Source organism: Hyperoodon ampullatus, assembly GCF_949752795.1.
Source record: "Hyperoodon ampullatus genome assembly, chromosome: 18".
NCBI lineage: Eukaryota > Metazoa > Chordata > Mammalia > Artiodactyla > Ziphiidae > Hyperoodon > Hyperoodon ampullatus.
The window spans coordinates 13,948,130-13,965,727 of NC_136931.1; the positions used below are offsets into that span (position 1 = coordinate 13,948,130).

Below are 17,598 nucleotides of genomic sequence, written 5' to 3' on the forward strand. Positions count from 1 at the left end.
GGGAAGCCCACCCCCTGCCCCGCCCAACTCCCTGCACTGGTCTGGGCCTTCCCCTCCATCCCCAGTGACCTGGAACGTTCTGCAGTGTGCCCCTTCATTCAGAAACTCCTGAGGCTCAGTTCATCTGTCTAGTGGGGACATGTCCCAGGCTGAGGGTTGTCAGGATGGAAAAGTCAGATTAGGTGCCTGAGAAGGCAGGGTTCAGGGGGCCAGGCCAGTGCTTGGTGCTCTCCAGGAAGAAGGGGCTGGTTCTATAGAGGTGAGGGCTGGGCCCAGGGCCCACACCCCAGTCAGGTGAGTGTGCAGAGAGCGACCAGCCTCTCCTGGCAGAGCCAGCACTCCTGGGACCACCATGAGAACAAATCTCTAGGACAGGCAGCAAGGTCCTGGGGCAACTGCAGCATCAGGCGGGGGCAGGCATCAGTGGGAAGGAGCAGGCCAGGCACGGGTTGCGTTTCTTTATTGGGGCAGAGGGTGCGCATTCATATGGACCTCTGTGCTGGTCCCTATGTGCACAGATGTGTATACACATATGTACACACACATCCACAGGAGGCCAGAGCTCTGGTGCGCTGGGGAGGTCAAGCTCTTTTACAAGAGGGCATTAGAAAGAACCCGATTCCAGAAAATGGGGGCGTCTGAGGCTGCGGCCTCACCCTGGCAGGAAGCCAGCTCTGTCTGAATGCCAGAGTGCAGCTGACTGCGCTGGAGGGCCTGTGAGAGGAGCTTGGGTGGACAGAGCTTCCAGCCCCCTACCCTGCCCTGCGCTGGTGGCCAGGCCCAGCCCTGCCCCTGAGGCAGGTCCTCGGGCTCTGTGGGGAGGGGGCCTGAAGACCCCAAGTGCTCCATGGGACCACTCCTTGGGCCCTTCTCCAGGCCAGGCCTATCAGAGGACAACCCTCCGGTCCAGGTGATCCCCACGCACACTCCGCTGGTGCCTCACTTCCAGGTGCTTCTTCTGGACCCTTTCAAAGTGCTGCAGCAGCTCGGCGTAGTCGATGCTCGGGGAGTCTGCTTTCTGTGACTTGGGGGCTGCCTTCAGACCGTCTCTGGGGAAAGGGAGCGGAAGGGCTCAGCGTCAGTGTCTCAGCACATGATGGGGCTGCTGGAGCGGGTAAGCATCAGCCACAGCAGGGCAGTGGGGTCGGGGCAGGGCCACAGCCTGGGGGAGCTCGACCTCGGGGAGTCTGTCCACCTGAGGCCCAACAACCCTTCCCCAGCAGTCAGCCCCAAAGAGCAGGGAGCCCTATGAGCATCCCCTCCCCCACAGTTGGTGGGACCAGTCAACACTGCTGCTTGGATAGGGCCTTCAGCCTGTGGGCTGGCAACGGTGCCCAGAGCAGGCATCACATCGGGAAGCATTTCCTGTTTATGAGTGGCTCCCTTTGGGGTGAAAGCCAGGGCTAGGAGCCAGCCAGGAAGCCAGCTGGGGCCTGGAACAGGGTCCAGGGAGAAGGAGGAGGAGGCAGCCTGGCCCTTTCTTTGGGGCAGGACTAGGGCTGGGGACCACAGGGGTGGCTGAAGTCTACTGGCCCTCAACTTGGCAGGACATCTGTCTTTGAGTGTTGGGGCCCAGAGGCCTGCAGTCACTCTCTGTCCCTGCGGAAGGAGAGCTGGTCTCCCCACTGGGCAGCTGATGCCTCCGGGAACTCCTCTTGCTAGCACTCTCTGCAGTTGCTCTGTACCGCCTCACAGCTTGTGCACTGCACAACTGCCACGGGCCTGATGCTCCCTATAGTTGGGCAATGCATTAGCCCTGCTGTCCCCTTCAAGCCCAGTGTTTAGCTTGCCCCGGGGGACTAGATCCACTTGGGCCCCTGTCCCATTCCTAATCATCACCCCAGCAGAGAGTCCCAAGAAAAGACTCTGCTTCTCCCTCATTCTGGCCTCACTGGAAGCAGATCTTTGTGGGCTGGGAAGGGTCTGCTTCCAGACCCTGAGGTCTGGTGGCCCTGGAAAGGGATCTCATGAAGGCTGTGGGCTGATCAGCTAAGCAGAGAATCCTCGGGCCCTTTGAATTCATGAAAAGACCCCAATATGGCGGGAGAGGTCCAGGCAGCAGCTGAGCACAGGAGCTCGACAGACCTGGACCCAACTGTAACACGACTACCCCCTAGCCACTTGACCTTGGGCAGGTAACTCAGTATCCTCCTCTGTAAGGGGCTGCTGCCACAGGAGCCACCCCATGGGGTGGGTGAGGATTCCTTAATACCTGACGTGAAGAACTTGGCCTGATGCCCAGCCCCAGCCTAGGTACCCAATGGGTGCCCACTGAGGCTACAACTCTGTCCCTTTGAGGTAAGGCCAGCCGGGGCCCAGCAGCTCATTCCATTTGGGTGAATCACAATGGTGCTTCACCCAGATGGAACCCTCACCAACGAGCCTGGCTCCTGGTAAGGTGCAGCCCACCAATTGTCAGAGCCTGAAAGCCATCTCTGACAAGCCACCAGGACCAGGGGCATTGGGAACTCTTCCCATGGTTGGGATGCCAGCTGGAGCCTGGAAGTGGGCCCCTGTACCCCTACTCAGCCTGTTCCCTTCCTGTTAAAGGCACACCACCTGACAACACCTTGGATTGTGGCCGTGGCTGCTTCTTTCTTGGGCCTCAGGGCCCTGCCTCTGGAGCTGGGACTCAGGCAAATTCAACAAAGATCAAAACGAGCTGGGTGGGGCTCGCTCTAGGGGGCCAGACTGCGGGCAGCATTCTGGGCTCTGGCTGCTGCTTTCAACTCCCCTGGGAATGGGGAAGCGCCATCCCTGTCCTAGTAACCTGTGGCCCGGGTGCTACTGCCCCAAGAGAGCAACTCCCGCTCCTGAGGACGCTGAGGGACACCCTGCAGCTTGGAGCCCTAACTCCAGGGGGTGGCCCGATGCTACCCCAGCCCATGTAGGCCGGAACAGGGGGAGAGATGTGCAGGCCAGAGATGATCCTGAAGTGTGTTGTCTGAGGCTGGGCACCCAGGGATCTGTATGCTCCTCTCCGCAACACTCTCTGCATTAGATCCAGAGGAGGGAAACTGAGATTAGGGGTTGCCAGGGAGATGCCAGCAATGGATGGCAAATCCAGGGTGATGTGCACAGATGTGGCCAGGTGAGGATAGGTTTCAGGAGGAGTGAGCTGCACCTTGCTCTCTGATCCCTCACGGAGGCAAGAAGTCCTTCCCCCCCATGACTCAGCGTCCCTTTGGGCAGACCCTTCCTGGCCTTAAGTCTTGGTAGCAGGGAGGGGTATGTCCATGGGTTCGGGGACTCCGCTGAGCATTGAAACTGGGCCTCTCCCTGCTAGTCACAGTCGGCATGGCCGCTGCTCAGGCCTTCATGTTCTCTGTGTGTTTACAGCAACCCTCAGGCAGTGAGTGGCTAGGGGACACCCAGCCAGCAGCACAGAGCTGGGGTTCCAGAACCCAAAGCCAGCCCTCTCTCCTACCACCGCACCCACGCACCTGTCACCAGCTTCTCCTTCAGAGGCTCCCTCTTGCCTCACTGAGGAGATGGTCCCTGGGGAGTGGCCCAGAAGCCCGAGCGGAGGGCCAGGGTTCCCTAGCCCTGCCAGCACCCTGAGTGCACAGAAGGGGGGGGATGGGCAAGGAGCAGAGACTCCCCCAGCTGTTCCCGGCACACGGGCCTGTCGGGCAACCTGACGCTGTCTTCCAGCTGCCCGCCTCTTCCGGGGCTGAGACTGTCCTCAGCCCCCTCTCCAGGGCGGGAGCTGTCCCTCTGTGCCCAACCCTGCAACCTGACCCTGCCCCCAGCTGTTCCTGAGGCCCCTTCCTTGCCCAAGGCTCCGCTGCCTTTTTCTATGACAGCTCTTCCTAGGTCCTTGCAAAGAAAGGCTGGGAACCCAAAGCCTTGAAGACTGAGTGGAACCTCAAGGATCCATTCAGTCCAAATGCTCACTTACTGATGAAGAAACCAAGGGCCCAGAAAGGCCATGGGGCTTGCCTGAGGTCACAGAGCAAATCCGCAGCAGAGCTCAGACCAGATCCTAGTCCAGGCCTGTGAACCATCCACTGACCCAGAGGCCTCAGCCCTTTGGCTCAAGACTTCCTGACTCTGACCATGGGAGATCAGGGGGAAAGCCTCATTTTCCCCAGCTTTCCTCTGCAGACTTGCTCTGTTCTGGCTTAGGGAGCACAGGGAGGAGTCCAACTACTCTGAGCCTGCCTTCCTTTTCCATAGGATGTTCCTACATGAGGAGATGTAGCAGGCAGAGCTCTGAGAAGGGACTGGCCCTCAGCAGCACAGGGGCTGTGGCCTGGCCCAGAGGTCACAGGGAAGCAGCCGTTCCTGCCTCCTTCTCACTTTCAGCTGTACCTTCCCTCCTAAGTGGCTGCCAGGGTGACCCTAGCACCCGTTGGGCACTGGAAAGGCCAGCAGAGGCTAAGCCAGCAAAGCGAGGTGTGGCGTCAGGGCCTTTCCGACTCCCAGGAGACAGAGGTGCTCCGGCCAAGGGAATAAAATGCACACCTAACTCTGCGGCTGCTCCCGCTTCCCTGGGACACTCAGTGCGCTGGATGCCTTCCCCTGAGGATTAGCCGGTGGCACCACGAGCAGCCGGGACAGGGACCAGCCCTCCACCCCTGAGCGCTGCCGTCTGGGGAAAGGGGCAGGGTGGGCAGGAGCTGGGCCTTGGCCTGGGGGCCACACCTGCTGGGCGCTCCCAGCCCCTCCAGCGGCCTGAGGCTGACAGCCCATTAGGGGCCCCACGCCTAGCCCCTGGAGAGACCAGGTCAGGTGGGAGGGGTGGTGGTGGCCTAGACCCTGGGAGACGGAGGGCACAGGGGCTCGGGTCAGGGGCCCAGAGTGCCAGGCAGGCCCATCTCAAGGCTGCCTGCATCCATCGCAAGGGCAAAGGCCCGAGACCTTTGGCGGGGGGGCGAGGCGCCAGGCCTGCCGAGGGGGTCTAACAGCTTGGGAGGGAATTCTAGACACACAGGGCATCTGATGCAAGCTGGGTGCGCTCCATTCAGCGTAAATCTTCTCAGTGGCTCTGCCTGTTTCCATGGCGACCCGACAAGTGAAATTTTCCATCTCTGATGCCAAATGCCTGTGGATGAGGCAAAGCCTCCAAGGGTTACCAAATATAGACATGACCCAACAGGCTCTGGGGACCGGGCCAGCAGTGGGTTCAGGGTGGGAGCCTGGATGCCCCCGAGGGGCTGCAGCCCTCCTCCCCAGAGGCTGCCATGCTGGGCCTCTCCACGGCAGAGCGCCTGGGACCTGTGCTTCCCACGGACAGGTCGCAAGCGGGGTAGCCATGGGGGCACCCTTGCCTCCCACTCCAGTCAGGAGATTGGGAGGGTCCTAGCAGTGCCAGGGTCACTCAGTGGCCAAGGGCTGAGCCTCTGCTACAGATGGGAAGGGAGGGCTGTCTGAGGCCCGGGAGGGACCCTATGTAGCTCTCTTGCCCATGTACCACCTGGGACGCAGTGGCTGAGCTGGGGCACGAATTCCTCCCCTCTGGACATTCTCTCTAGGGGCCTCTGTTTGGGTCACGCCAGCACGCTCTCGGGGTTTTTGATTTAACTCCACCCTGACTGCTGGGAGAAGGTATTCCGAATACCTACCACCGCACAGACGCTTCCAGAATCTCCCAGCCCGGTGCTCTGATATGGAAACCCACGGGCAAGTGGCTGCGGGGCGGACAGTGTCCGCAGTGACAGGAGGTGTGATGCTGAGCTGAGGGCGGGCACTGGTAGCCCCTTTGAAACTCCCCGCTCGCCAGGCCCCGCCAGCCCGGCCGGCCCTGGCCCTGCTCGCTGACAGAGCCCCGCCCCCACGAGCTGGGCACTCACCCCGTCTGCAGCAGCTCAGGGTTGGGCACGCACTGGAGCCGGTGGGACAGCAGCTGGAAGGCGCTGCTCTGGGGCAGCAGCATGAGCAGGCCGTACAGGGCCTTGATCAGGTACGGGTTGTTCTTCACATCCAGCAGCTGCAGGCGCAGATCTGCGGGAGGGCAGAGGGCAGGGGTCAGGCACTGCTCTGGGTGACACCGCAGCCTGGCCAGGAAAGGGCCAGCCTGGTGGCCGGGGCTCCTCCCAGCCAGACATGCCTGCCTCTCCTCCTGCAGCGTCTTAGCTGTCCCCATGATCCCACCGTTCTTTCTTCTGACCTGCCCGCCTGCCTTCCGTCCTATCTTCCCAACAGTCACCTCAGCCAGGCGACCCCCAACCTGCTGCCAGGCCTGGTCCCCTCCCCCAACACTCACTGCCTCCCTGGCGATGAGGGGGCTTGGGGCCTGTAGCGTAACAGATTCCCGGGTCTGCTCTGCACGTGCCAGCACGAGAGAGCTATAAATAGGGTGAGCTGGAGAGAAAGACTGGATTAGAGCAGCTTTAAGGGAGGGCAGGATGGAAAAACGCTTTGGTGTGTGACCAAACACACATCAAGCCCCTGAGTGTCTGGTGGATGCTTTTGGAAATCCATGTCAGATACCAGCCCTGCCTCCCCCACCAGACGGCGGGGAGACACACCCGGGTCTCGCCCACCATCCGTCCCAGATAAACAGGCCCACATGGCTCTCCTCTGAGCCCTTCCAGGAACATCACTCGTTTCTACCTTCTCTGAGGCCCAGTTGCAGGCATCCTTGGTGGAGGACAAACCACAAACTTCTGGAGAGACCATGTCACCCCAGCAGCTGGGCGGGGGCCTTGGGGCCAGGGTGAGCCAGGAAGCAGGGGCCTCTCACAGCAGCCCCTCCTCTTGCCCCAGGTGGCAGTCCTGCCCAGGCCCAGCGACTCCAGAAGAGGCAAGGGACCTGTTTTGAATCTAGTCCTGGGCCCTGGGTAAGCTGGGCTATGGGGCCAAGCCAGCTACCAGCGGGGTCTAGGCAACCTAGGGTTGGAATGGGTGCTGGGCAGGACCAGGGGACGTCTGCTGTGGTCACCCCACCAAAGCCCTGGGCCTGGAGAGAAGGTGTTCGTGGCTTCTCTAGGGTCAGGCTGGACCTGCCCCCAGGCGAGCGTGTGCCAGGCTGCCCTGGGAGGCCTTTGGGGAAGTGAAATGTCAGGCCAGGGGGCCATTTGGGACAGGCTTCGATGCACTGCCCTGGGAACAGGGTCTCCCTCCTGCTCTTGGGTCCCCCGGGCATCTGTTACTGTGATGGCTGGCTGTTTGGAGAAGCCGTCTTCTGTTTGGATGGGAGGGGGCCCCTCAGCCCCTGGGTTTGCCTTTGGGCTCCATGGTGAAGGCCGATGGGCGCAGCCTGGGCAGATAGGGGCACCACCACAGCAGGAGGCCTGGGTGACCAGCCCGGCAGGAGGGTGGCCACCGGCAGGGCTGCCTCCCAGCTTCACTACCAGGCCGTAAGCACACGAGCGTCATTCAGAGACTTGCCTGCCTTGGGGAGCGGGCACTGTATGTGTTGAGGCGCCAGGAGCTGCACTCGCCCCAGCCAGCTGCCACTTTGCACATTCAGCCCGGGTGTTACAATCAGGCAGCTCCTGGCAAACGCCAGCTCTGCTTTACAGAGGGACGAGGGCGTGGCTCCTGGGCACAAGGGAGCAACCTGCGGGTGGGCCCAGGATGCCCCCAGCTTCCAAGAGCCACGGCAGAGGGCAGCGTGCTCGGAGGGGTGGCCGGGGACAGCTCTGGGACGGCAGCTCCACCCGCCCCCCAACGGCACTGCTCCAGTTCCCCCCAGCAGAGGTGACACTATTCTTCAGGTGGGTTTTGCCCTCAGCGCTGGCCTGTGTCGAGCCCCGCCTTAAGGCGCACGGGCAGGACCCACACTCTGATGCCGCGTGTCCCAGCACTGTGTACCTCCTCAGCCCTATCATCCCCATCCTTACGTTCTTCACATTCTAGAAGCATCCCTGGGGTGACCATTCTCGCTCCCTCCCCAGTGGCAGCCAAGAGCTGTTCTCTGAGCTTGGCTCCCTCCCACCTCCCTCCAGGCCAGCGGAGGCCAGAGGCAGGGCACTCACATGTGAAGATGGGGCACTCGATCAGCTGCACCAGCTTGTCTACCTCCGTGAGGAAATCCACAGTGACCTCCAGGTCCCCGCTGGGTGGGTGGTCAAGGGAAGTGGGACCACTGGCCAGGGCAGCCTGCCTCTCCGGGGGCAGGGGCAGCCGGGGAGCTGGGCCCTAGGGACTCGACCCAGCGGCACAGAGCACACCTCCCACTGGGCCCTGGCTTCCAGGCACAGAGCGTGTTTCCACCTGAGCAGGATCAGGACACAAAGGACAGCAGCCTATTGTCCCCCTGCCTCTCTGTCCCTCTAAATGAAGAGCGGCACAGCTGTCCCCCTGCGCGGCACTCCGCCTCTGCTCCGGCAGCTCTCCCCTCTGTGCCCTCCAGGCCCTGAAAGGCCCTCATCACCGCCCTGCAGCCTATGGGGGAGGGCTGGGCAGGAAAGGCCCCTGTTCCTGCCTGAGTAGATGCCTGTCAGCAGGGCCAAGGTCAGGGCTGCCGCAAGCCTGGGGCCTGCAGTCCTCGGGTCACACCAGTGGCGGACAGGAGCAAATCGGCCTCAGGGCCGAGTGGGCGCCCTGAGGGAGCCAGGCAAGGCCACAGCTGACCCTCGGTGGAGGCACCTCAGGGCCCCTCTTTCCTTACCCCCCAACTCCTGGCCCATCAGGGAAGGAGACCAATTCTGCATCCTAAATGTCCGTCCAATCTGGGTCACACGCCAGACATTCACAGAGGAAGCTGGTTTGCTTCACGGTGTTTCAAACAAAAGCCGACCATGGATGCCTTTCTCTGAGGCAGGCCCTGAGCGGCGCTCCATCTCCCTGAGGCCTCCCCTCCAGCTTGCTTCTCCCTGTCGTGTCCTCTGCCGGGCCCTGGCTCTGTGGCCCCCAGAGGTCCTGAGCTCCTCACCTACCGGCCTGCTGCAGCCCGGCAGACCCCTGCTCCCGGGCCTTCTCTCCCCACCCTGCCCCAGCACCAGGCAGAGGGCACCCTTACCTAGGTAAGCACCCACCCCTGATCCCCAGCTCACAAAGCTTCTCCAGGGCCAGCTCCCCTCTACGAGGCCCTAGATGACCCTGTTTACTGGAATCCACCCCTCACTGTGCCCTCACGGGTCCTGATGTCCCAAGGCCTGGAGGCGGAGCGTAGGGTCAGGGCAGAGGGATGGCAGTCGGGCCACCACGTGGGGGGGAAGGGAGCGCCCGGCCGCCACCTGTCCCTCAGAGGCTGGGCGGGCAGAACAGTGAGTGAGGGATACAACTTCTGGATGAGGTCGTAGGCGTGCCGGTAGTTCTGGGTGAGGAAGCAGAGGGACACCGTGGTGACGGGGTTGTGGCACCAGGAGCGGTACAGGCAGCAGAACAGGTTCCGGCTCTCCTGAGGGGGGAGAGGTATGAGCAGTTAGTTCATCGCGCCCCCGCTCCTTCCCCGCGGGTGCGCGGCCCAGACTCAGGGCCCCTCTCAGAGCGCCACGGAGCCCAGCTGGGAACGAGCTGTCACAAAGGAAACGCTGACAGCTCCTCCTCAGACCCTGTCATTACTCTCCGTCCCACAGAGCCACGTGGTGACGGCCGTGAGGGCCTGCTCGGGAGTGCGCCTGTCCTTTGTGCTGGTGTTTCTGCCCTCGGCAAACAACAGCAATCGTCCTCTCCACAGCCCCGTGGTCTGGAGCCTGTGGGGCTGGGAGGGGGTATGACCGGAGCGGGGGCGGGGAGGAAGCTTCCTCAGGGCCCAGGCTCTCCCAGGCAGTGCCCTCCTGCCGTCCTCAAATGCCGTCTCTTCCCTCCTCTGCAGCCCACCTTGCACTCGGGAACTAGCCCAGGGGCTGAGCCCACACTCGAGAGCCCCTGCCCTGAGGAACATTCTTTAGGCCTCTGCGAATGTCTGGAAGGAACCACAGGAAGAAGGCAGGGGTGTGGCCTGGGTCATTCCCAGTGGCTCAGCCCCAGATGCCCTCAGGCGCAGGCTTGGATGTCTTAGAGACTCCCTGAGAGAGGGCCGAGGCAGGGTCTGAGCTGGGAAGGTGGTGACCACAGCCCAGATGAAACCCCTGGAGCTGCCAGCACGACCGGGATGGCGGCTACCCCCGGGGGCCCTCTGCAGCTCAGCCCCCCTCCTTTGGGCCGAGCGAGGCCTTTGACCCGTGTGCCCCAGAGCAGTTCGGTAGAATGGTGAGCGCCTCCCTGCTCTCTCTGACCAGCCCTGGTGGGTCCTCACCGAAAGCCTGGGCCAGGCAGCACTGTGACACACCCCGGCTTACACAGGGCATCCTGTAAGACACACGTGTCCCTCTGTGGGAGAGCGGGGTCCTGGCCAAGGAGGAGGGTGAGGAGAACGACGACCCCGGATCCCCAGTAGGGTTGCAATCCAGAGGCCTGACCCTGACTGGGTGACACGGCCCGGCAGGTCCGACCCTGCCGGCTCCTGCAAGGTGGGCTGGAACCCAACCTACCCTGTGTGCGAGGGGGCAGTGCTGGTGGGGGGGCGGGGTGTCAGGGAGGGCACGTGGACCTGGAGCAGGGTCTGGAGTCTTCTGTGGGCAGAGACCTCCAGAGCGGGTGGCTCCAAGGAAACCCGCTGTGACTCCGTCCCATGGCGGGCACTTACACGCAGCCAGCCCAGGGGGACCCCTATTTGACGGCGGACCAGGGAGACCTCAGGTCACATTCTCGTCTCCTCCCTGCCGACCTCCGGGTGATGAGGGGTGGGCTGGCATGGCCGCGCCCATGGGCACATCGATGACACCAGGCTGGAGCCCGTGGGCGAGGAGTACCGGGGTCTTCAGGTCCTTCAGCTGGTTTCGCAGCTGGAAGAGCTCAGTGGAGGTCAGCAGGATGGTGTTGAGGGTGTGGACCATGGTCGAGGCGAACTTGAGGTCCTCCTCCCGGAGCAGGATGTCCGCCATCGAGTGGAAGATGTTCTCCGCATTCAGCAGGAGGCAGAGCTGCCTGGAAAACAGGCCGAGTGGAGGCTCTGGAGGCCTCTGGGCCGCAGCCTCGAGCCCTCTCCTCGGTCTTCCTCAGCGGCTCCTGAGGAAACCTGCTCTTTCCTGGGCCTGGTGTGGGACCCTGGCTCTGGGGCCTGCGGGGGGCCAAGGGGGCTGCTCACAGCGGACCTGGCTCCACGCCTCTTGGCAACTCCAGAGCCGCACGGGCTCCATCTATCCCCCCCGCCCGCCCCAGGCCAGGAAGTGGGATCCCGAGAGAAGCAGCGGGGCCTCTGGCTGCCAGTGTGGCCCCAGGAGCCCTGAGGTACCTTTCTGGTCTCCCACATAGCATAGCAACGCCTCCCCATGTGCCAAGGTGCTCTGTGTCCCTTCCTGGCTTTACTCTTCTGGCTAGAGATTATCTTCACGTGACAAATACGCATTCTGGTCATCCATGGATGGTGTCCCCCCACCCTCCCCCGTGAGAGCCCCTGGGTCAGGAGCTTGTTTGGGCTGTTCAATGGTGCCACCCACGCCTGGAGTGGTGCCTGCACGTAGCAGGGGCTCCGTAGGTGCTCGTGCGATGAACAAACCCTAAGGCAACCCTGAGTTTCACCTTCCCTGTTCCGATAATGAAACTCTGGTGGGGAGGCCAAGTGACTTGGCCAAGGTCACGGGATTACTTAGGGCCACTTCTTCCCACTATCTCTCCTCTAATAAGAGTCTTGGAGGGGGGATAAGGCCCGGGCTTTGTGAAAAGGAGTCTCCATTTTATAAAAGGGAAAACAGGGAACCCAGAGAATGGAGGAGGAAAGCAGTTTTCCCAGGGTCCCTGGGCCAAGGTGACGTCCACGGTGACAGGCAGGTATCAAGGACACGCCTCAGGGAAGCCGTTGACCTCCCTAGTTTGCCGCTTGCCCACAGAGGCCTGGCCTTGAGGGGATGAGCAGGCCTTCCTGCTGGGAGTTTAAGGATCCCAAGGCTCCTGAAACTAAGAAGAGCAAACCAAGGAGCTGGCAAGTGGTTGGTAAGGAGGGTGGGGTGTGGCCCCCGAGCCCTGCCTGTTGGGGACCGGTGTCAGCATGGCACCCCTTCCCCATCTCCTCCTGGTCTCTGCTCCAGGGAAGCATCCGCAGACCAGGCCTCAGGCTTGTGGGGACAATGGGTCTGAGGCCTCAAGGTCTCAGGTGCTGGACAAAATGAGCCCCATTTGGAGCCAACGAGCCTGAAATATGTCCACCCCAGGTCACTGAACTCACACTAAACTCGGCGTTATCAGGGTCTGGCTTCCTGTTTCCTTCCAAACGCCAGCCACGCCTTGGGGCCAGACTGGAGAAGCTTCTTCCCCGCACCCGGCTCCAAAATATCCCAGAGCATTTGGTAACAGAGAGGCCAAACCACGAGGTGCAAACAGCAGGCAGGCCGTCTCCAGCCTAGGCCCAGCTGGAACCGGCAGGCTTGGGCAAGAAACCACCAGGGAAATGGAAACAAAGCTGTTGGGGGGATGGGGCCGGCGGGTGGAGTGGGGAAAACCCTGCCATCGTTGAGGGAGGGTAGGGGGAGGCCCCCGCTCACCTGGTGTGGGTGGAGGAGGGGCCCGGGCCCTGGAGCCCGGTGCCCCTGCCCAGCTGTGTGACCCAGTGTGTCTGTGTGACAATTTCTCCACCTCCGAATGGGGGTGACATCTACCTGCACCATGGGGGCTACTCAGAGGGCAGTCATCAAGACCAGCGGCAACTCGTGTGGGTGCACAGTATGTGGCAAATGGGACCCCTGGTTGGGTACCTTGTTGGTACCGTGGGTGGGGGACGAGGGCCCCAGGAGGACGCCTGGCCCTTCAGCAGAGCCTAGGCAGCACTTCCTGTCCCCTCGTGGTCCTCCCACCCCGAGACGACCCCATCTCCAGGGCTGTGGGATAGAAATGTTTCAGGAGGGCAGGCCGGGGAGCATTCTGACAAATGGTCACAAATGCCCGTCGCCTGCAGCTGCTGCCGTCTCCATGACAGGGGCCAACAGCTGAGGCTGCTGCCAGGCAGCCCTCTCCAGGGATCACAGGCCTGAGGGGACCTGCAGCAGCTGAAGGGCGGGGGTGGTGCTCTCACGTGAGGATGGCTGAGGAGGGTGCGGAGGGACAGGCAAGGGGGTGGCGATGAGCAGAGGCGGGCGATGAGCAGAGGCGGGCGCCGAGGCCCCCGGGTGTCCCTAAGAACCCGGGAACACTGGGGAGCTACAGAGGGTCAGGGATGCGGAGCGCTCCGGAAACACTCCTGCCACCACAGCGCTCTCCTCCTCCGCTCTCTCCCTGGTCTGCACCTCTTGGCGGTCATGGCCGGTCCCATGGAAATCTTCAAAGCCATCTCTATTTTTTTTTTTTTTTGCGGTACGCGGGCTTCTCACTGTTGTGGCCTCTCCCGTTGTGGAGCACAGGCTCCGGACGCACAGGCTCAGCGGCCATGGCTCACGGGCCCAGCCGCTCTGCGGCATGTGGGATCTTCCCGGACCAGGGCACGAACCCGCGTCCCCTGCATCGGCAGGCGGACTCTCAACCACTGCGCCACCAGGGAAGCCCCAAAGCCATCTCTACATCAGCGGCTCCCACACGTGCCTCTTGAGCCCCCACTGAGCTCTGGATGGACACCGCCTGCCTGGTGGATGCCCTGCATGGCTGCACAACAGGCACTTCAGACTCGGCGGGGCCAAAGCACACCTCTTGGTTTCCCCCTAGACTCTGGTCCCCCAGCCTTCAGGGGGGCATCGGTGCCCTGCGGCCTCAGGAAGTGGCATCACTGCCCACCCAGCCGCTCCAGCCCAAACCAAGGAGTCCTCCTTGATCCTCTGGGCCCCTCTGTCCAGTGTACCAACAAGCCCAGGGGCTCTGCCTTCAGGGCACACCTGGCTCCTGGCCCGTCTCAGCTGCCCTGCCCTGGGCCAAGGGTCAGCCCTCTCTTGCCTGGTCAATTCCAAGCCAGCTTCTAATTGGTCTCCCTGTGTCTCCTCTCACCGCACCATTCACCCTCCATGTACCAACTGGGGCGTGTCTTAAAAAGTCCTCATCAGAGCATGGCCCTCCTCAGCGGCTTCCTGCTGGATCTAAATAAACCCAGCTCCTGACCACAGCCTCCAGGCCCTCACACTTTCTGGTCAGTTCCTCACCAACCCCAACTCTTATGAGTCCTCCTTTACCCACGATGTGCAGGCCTCTCCTGCGTTTCTTCTGTTCCTGACCTCTGCCCTGGCCTGGGCAGCTCTTCCCAGGGACCAGCGCACATCTGGCTCCCTCCAGCCATGGCGATCTCAGCTCCAACCCCAGCCTCAGGGAAAGCCTCTGTCCCATGCGCACCTCTCTGCCACCAGCCTTTTCTAAGCGAAGTCGTGTTTCTTTCTAAGCGTTTCTCATCACCTGAGTCATCTGGCTGATGGACTCGTTTACTGGGTCCCCTGCTGTCTCTCCCACCAGAACATGAGCTGCAAAGGGCAGGGCCTTGCCTGTGACCCTCGTGTCCCTCATACCAAGAATCACTTTTGCACATTACCGCACGGAGGAGCTGTGCTGGTCTCCACCCAAGGTGTCATGAACAGACCCGGAGACGTTCCTCAGCCCCATTCCAGCACATCCCTTAGCTGCTCCTGGGCGTGCCCCGGCATGCTGTGCCAGCCTGGTCTGCAGACAGCAGCTGCCCTGACGGTACATTTTCAGCCCATCACCCAGGACCTGGCTGCCCGGTCCAGGGAGACCTCAGGAGACGCCCAAGCCACCAGGACAGCCTGAAGGGTCAGCCACAACACATCACACCAAGGGGTCTCCCCCTGAGCACCGTTAATTCAACCACCACGGGAGGGGAGGGAAAAGGAGGGGAGGGCCGGGGAGGAGCCGGGAAGAGGGACCATGGAGGAGCGGCAGCGGGGGCACAAGCGGCATCTCGCCTTCGTGCCCTGCCCGCTGTGCTCTGGATGTTCGCAGCTACACCTGCTTCAGGGGGGTTGTCTCTCCCGCCCCAGGAGGCCGCTGGACAGAGCCTGGAGGCCTGCGGCAGCGGCTCACAGGGCTCCATCGAAGGGGGCTCCAGCCCTGCAGACCCACAGGGGCAGGAAGTGGGGGGAAGTGGCGGTGGGGGTCACCTGTCACCTCACCCGGCTTTGCTGTCTCATCCTAAGGTCACTGTAGTCTGCAGAAAAGGAAGACGCCTCCAGACTGCTGGGTCATGAAGCTTCCAGGAGGCAGGAATAATAAAGTATTAGCTCCCGGGGAGCCGTACGCACACGCCGGGCACCGTGCGGAGGGTGTCCCATGAGTCCGCTTGGGGCAGTTCAGGGGGGATGGAAAGGTCAGTGGCTCACGTCTGCACGTGCTCACTGGGCTCAGGGCACCGTCTGGGCATTTTAGGGGAAGGCGAGTCTGGGTCGGTGGGCTGGGCTGTACCTTGCGAGCTGCGGACCCCTGAGCAGGATTCTTCCTCCTGCATCAGGAAGGTGGGGGAGGAAGGAAAGGGGCCCCCTTTTCACTCAGCCCTGAGTTTGTGGCCCGACCCACAGAGGCGGCCTCAGTTTCCCTGCGCCTGGCCCCGGGCTCCTCCCGCGGCATCCTGAGTCCTCACACAAGCCTGTAACCCCAGGCAGAGAGGCCCAGTCACACGGCTGCCCAGGGGACGAGGAAGGGTGGATCCAGACCCAGAAGCCAAGTTCCTTTCCCCACTTTGCCTCCTAGGTGCCTGTCGTGAGCGGGCACGGGGGCTGTCCCCGCCCGGAGGGGCCTGGCAGATGGCTGCCTCGCAGGGCTGCTGCGTCATCACTTCTCTGTTGAGCCCCCGCCCGGCTTGAGCTGCCTGCTGGGCTCTCAAGCAGAGCATCAATAATGAAACACAGCTTGCAAGCATTAAACATTTGCCCATATTTTTTAATACCCATATTAAAGTGCTATTCATCATGAGACAATGGCTTGGAAAATACTTGGGGACAAGGCAGAGGTGGGGGGGGAGAGAACTTGGATGGGGTCTGGGGGGGCACAACCTGGAGGCCCACCCTAGGGCCGGGGTCCACAGGCGTGGGCCCCAAGGTGGCCCGTGGTGTGTGGCCGTGAGGCCCCGCGGATGGGGCTCTGCCTCCCTCTCCTCCAGCTGCCCGCTGCTGCCTGGACAGCTGTTCCCGGGCTCTGGGTCTGGGTTCATGCTGGGGAGGGAACAGCTCTCTTTGGTCCCTCTGTCACATACCAGGAGATCTCAGAGGAGCAATCTGCCTTCGGTCAGCTCTGAAGCCCCCGGGACGCAAGAGGGGGACCTCCACTTTCCCTAATACACAGAGAGGACTTCTTTGGGGCGGCCTCAAAAGGCCAAGACACTTGCTGGAGCCAAGGAAGGCACTCTGGGGCAGTGCCCGCCTGGAAGTGGCCACACCACACTTGCTGGGCTGATGTGAGCTTCGCGTCACTGTCCCTTCAACCACAAACACTGGCCAAGCATCCACCAGACTGTCCCTGAAAGGCCACTGGCCTCGGTGGTGGCCACGGTGGGAGGTGCTCTCCTGTCCCCAGCCTGGGACCCACCCACAGCCCCTGCTTCAGGTGACATGTGGGCCAGAGCGGGTGGGAGGAAGACATCAGCTGCCTTGCAGGAGGCTTGGAGAGGGCCGGTCGTGCCCCGAGGCCATGTGGTCCAGGCTGGGCGGGAGGAGGCTGCCTCACGGGTAAAGGCACGGACAGAGGCCAGCCCCACCGGGGCACCAGGGAGCCTGGTGCTGTCCTCTGCTCTGTCCTGGCGTGGGAAAGGGGCCACACGCCGCTTCTCTTCTAGGGACCTGGACCAGGTTGGGCAAGGCCAAGTCTCAGTGTGGAAGCCAAGACCTGCCCAGTGGCTCTGAGACCTGCCCTCCCCCTGCCTGGGCTGCATGCACGGCAGGTGAGAAAAGGTGCATGCCACACTTCAGGCGCCTCTCGTCTAGGTATCCTGGACAGCAGGGCCGGAACATTTCCCCAGAGGGCCCACCTTCTCCCTCTAGCCTGAGTCTCCTTCCTTCATCTCCATCCCCAGCCACGCGTGTCCTGACCAGGCCAACACTGTGCATGGAGGGCCAGGCCCTCATTTCCTCTCTCCTTTGGCCGCTAGCTGGTGTCCACGTCCCCTCAGTGGTCCAAGGCCAATGGGACACAGGCTTTCCTGGGAGACACCTGGCGCCTCACAGCCATAACTCTGAAGTGCAGCCTAATGTCAAGTACAGAGAACACAGCGGCCCAGAGCCATTCCCACCGGAAAGGGCCCTCCCTGCCTTGTCCCTGCCCAACAGCTGGGATCCTTTAGAAATTTAAAGAGAGAGCAGCTTCCACGTCCTATAACATGAGAATAGGGCAGGAGGGAGTGGCCTCCCCTCCGAAGTTCAGAAAGCTCCAGAGTTTCACTGTATCCTCCCCCCACAGCTCCCTTGCTTCTCTTCCTTTCCAGCTCTCTGCTTCCCAAGTATGAAAATTGTAAATCTGTTTTATTTATTTCAATCAATCCTGGGCAGTGTGCCCCTCAGGGCAGAGGCAGCCATGGTAACCCTGCTAACTCATGCCTAAAAAATTCATCGTGTTTAATGCAGTCGATGTGTCTGATACACTTATAAGTTTTTTTTTTTTTGGGGGGGTAGGGGTGGGAGGAGGGGGCATGAGGACTTGTTTTTCTGGGTCTTGCTGGGAACTGGTGCAAAGGGGATGGAGGGAGGGCCGCAGCGTGATGGGGACGAGGCGGAAGAGGAAGCAAAGGGTCTTTTGTCCACTTAGCTCCCC

The 17,598-nt window shown here is 62.0% G+C and overlaps 1 protein-coding gene across 1 annotated transcript in view; it reads right to left on the reverse strand.

The window, feature by feature from the left end:
• Positions 1 to 451: 451 nt before the first annotated feature.
• VAC14 (VAC14 component of PIKFYVE complex) overlaps positions 452 to 17,598 on the reverse strand; it is a gene marked incomplete at its 5' end in the record, with an annotated part of 94,673 nt that continues 77,526 nt past the window's right edge. The window contains 5 exons of the mRNA XM_079723708.1: positions 452 to 1,049; positions 5,796 to 5,946; positions 7,926 to 8,005; positions 9,174 to 9,292; positions 10,689 to 10,863. Coding sequence (XP_079579834.1) covers positions 887 to 1,049; positions 5,796 to 5,946; positions 7,926 to 8,005; positions 9,174 to 9,292; positions 10,689 to 10,863 — 688 coding nt within the window. The 3' untranslated portion in view covers positions 452 to 886. The remainder of the gene's footprint in view (positions 1,050 to 5,795; positions 5,947 to 7,925; positions 8,006 to 9,173; positions 9,293 to 10,688; positions 10,864 to 17,598) is intronic.